The sequence below is a fragment of the Sinocyclocheilus anshuiensis genome, unplaced genomic scaffold (genome assembly GCF_001515605.1).
Source record: "Sinocyclocheilus anshuiensis isolate Anshui unplaced genomic scaffold, SAMN03320099.WGS_v1.1 scaffold262, whole genome shotgun sequence".
Lineage (NCBI taxonomy): Eukaryota > Metazoa > Chordata > Actinopteri > Cypriniformes > Cyprinidae > Sinocyclocheilus > Sinocyclocheilus anshuiensis.
Genome location: NW_015547650.1, coordinates 628294 through 631247, shown reverse-complemented (window position 1 = coordinate 631247; position 2954 = coordinate 628294). Strand labels below are relative to the sequence as shown.

The 2954-nt window shown below is 39.5% G+C and overlaps 1 protein-coding gene across 1 annotated transcript in view; it reads right to left on the bottom strand.

The window, feature by feature from the left end:
- Positions 1-243: 243 nt before the first annotated feature.
- The window catches only part of mrps16 (mitochondrial ribosomal protein S16), a 3967-nt gene continuing 1256 nt past the window's right edge, over positions 244-2954 (bottom strand). Inside the window, exons 3-4 of the mRNA XM_016504155.1 lie at positions 999-1259; positions 244-885 (exon numbers count right to left, since the gene is read on the bottom strand). Coding sequence (XP_016359641.1) covers positions 758-885; positions 999-1259 — 389 coding nt within the window. The 3' untranslated portion in view covers positions 244-757. The remainder of the gene's footprint in view (positions 886-998; positions 1260-2954) is intronic.

Below are 2954 nucleotides of genomic sequence, written 5' to 3'. Positions count from 1 at the left end.
TGTGTAGCAGATTAACTACATTTATATTGAATTGAAACTTCATAGTCCGAACAGCATGTTCTAATTCACTTACATATGTAATTTAAAAATATCGAATAAAAAAAAAAAAAAAAAGATCAAAAGAATGAGCACACTACTTCAGATGACTTTCAAACATCTATAAAGCATTTGCATGGCTCATAAAGCTCATATTTATTACCTGCATATTTCACAAGCTGACCTCAAAGACTTTGAGCCCTCTGATAAATATTACATTTATTTAATACCAGTACATGGGTGCATACAGTTAGATACATCAGTACATTGCTTGCTGTAAAGGATTTACACAATTGTGTAACATTTATAGGTTCTCATGATCAGTTGACCCGAAATTAAACAAGGAAGACTGTTCAATTCAACTCTCTGTGTAGGTTCCTCAGGCAAGAACATTCATTAATTTCTTTTGTTAGCCGATCACTGGTTCTCAGTGACACATAGATCCAGATAAAGTGTGTTTACAACAGATTAATGATTATAAAATTCACTTTCAGTGTCTACGTCCCCTCATTCATCTTTCAAACTGTGCTCTATTGTATTGGGTAATAAGGAAATTTTAATCAAGCAGTGTCTGAATGTCTGGAGTTTCAACCTGTGCAGAAGCTTATTGTAAAAACACTCTTATAATATTACCAAAAACATATCTCAGTGTAATACAGAAGTACAATGTCACATTATCACTATTGAGATGCATAGAAATCATGAACACTTTATTTTGTATTTACAGTGCCTCCTTCTGCTCCACTTGTTCTTGTCTTTCCATTTTAACTTCTTCCGTCAAAGCTGCTTTCTGTCTCCGCTCCGCTTCTGTTATTGTCATTGGATGCAGCGGGAAAAATCCAGCCAATCCTACTCAGAGAAACAAGGATAAAAATGTGAGGTATGTGCGACTGGTCTCTTGCTGTAATCATCACTAAACATTGTTATTAAAGGAAATAATGAGTGAGAAATCACATGCTCACCTAGAAGTTTGGCCACTGGTTTTGTCGTATGAGCCCCACATGCAATCCAGTACTTGATTCTTTCATAATTGAAGGCGACAAGTTTTTCATTGCGTATGTTTGGGAGAGGGTCATATGAGCCCAGCTGCTCAATATATTTGCTGTCTCTTGAACATTTATTATAAGCAGCCACAATGCGGTAGAAGGGTCTGTTAGTGGCACCTCCTAGTGCCAGCCTGATGACCACATACCCACCATGATATTTTTTGAGCAGGAAAGAAGCTAAGACAAAGACATAATGCATAAACAATGTAAGTTTCACACTGGACATGTTTAATGTCACAAATATGAGGCTTTAATCCAGAAGCAGTAAGACTGATCCTGGAGGCTACAAATTGGATGTCTTTCTTATTTGAAACGCACATTTAAACTTGAGAGGTCAGTTGTTCAAAAAGTTTAAAGGGGTCATATGACGTTGCTAAAAAGAACATTATGTTGTGTATTTGGTGTAATGCAATGTGTTTCTGTGGTTTAAGGTTCAAAAAACACATTATTTTCCACATAATGTACATTATTGTTGCTCCTCTATGCCCCGCCTTTCTGAAAGGCATCGATTTTTACAAAGCTCATCGGTCTGAAAAGCAAGGTGTGCTGTGATTGGCCAGCTATCCAGTGCATTGTGATTGGCTGAATAACTCAAGCGTGTGACAGAAATGTTACGCCCCTACCATACTGTGATGCCCTGTGTCCTGGCGCGACAAGACAAAAACAATAAAACCCATTACAAACGAGGCATTTGTTGCATGTCCAGTGGGGACATAATTACTGATTATAATGACTTATACTGTCTTTTTACGTGTTGCGTTGCGTATCGCGCTGCGTAAACGTAAAACCATGTTTGGAGAAATGACAAACAAGTGCTACTCTACACTGCTCAAAACTCGCGTTTGAATCATAAGTGGCAAATTCTTTAAATATAAAAAACGTACTTACAGGCTGTGAGTCAAAAGTGCCAGACTGTCCTTTATAGAAACAGCCACCGGCATTGTAGGCTACTCTCACAGGAAACAGTCCTCATCCTCCGCAAAATGCGCAGCACACATCTGAATATTTGGGTTGAAGTGTTCTGGAACAGTGTTGTAAATACAACTTAACCACTGATTTCTAGATGTGTCCTCTTTTGGAAGGTTTCGCTTTCACAACGAAACACAGCGTCACACATGGCGGGCTAGAGAAAGGCGCGGCCGGCGGGCTTGTGGCAACCACATGTGACGACCCTGGGCTGGTGAAAGCCTGACGAAGCGGATATCGTCCTCTTTTGGAAGGCCAAACAAAGTAGTTTCGCTTTCACAACGAAACACAAAGCATCTCCACGACATGGCAGCGGCGGCAACAACAATACTACAGCGAGAATAAAAGTTACGCCTTCTTTCTTTGCGTGAACATTTGGGCGGCGTTATGCAAATCTTCCCACATCGTGACGTAGGTATGTGGGGGTGTGTTAGAACGAGCCGTTTTAGGTAGGTGTGGCTGACTCTTAACTTTTATAAAGAATATCTCTTTGGATTTGAGACTTTAGTCTTTGCAACTTTACAGATCTTCTTTAAGCACCAAGAGCTTGTAACACTCCAAAGAGAAAGGAAAAATTTAAATAGCATCATATGACCCCTTTAATCTGGATCAGAATGATCTAGACGTGTAATCCCATGTTTTGCTATCCAGGATCAGGTAATCCATCTTACTTTTCTACTGGTTTTTCAAAGCAAAATTGGATTGGATCACAATGATCCATATCCTCTTAGGCTTAAGAGGTAGCCTAAAGTTTACATATCTAGTGTCTCTCTCTCTATAATGTCTGTGTTTATGACAAGTGGCCAAGTATGGTTACCCATAGGAATTAGTGCTCTGCATTTATCCCATCCTAAGTGCACACACACAGCAGTGAACACACACACACAGCAGTGAACACACACACAC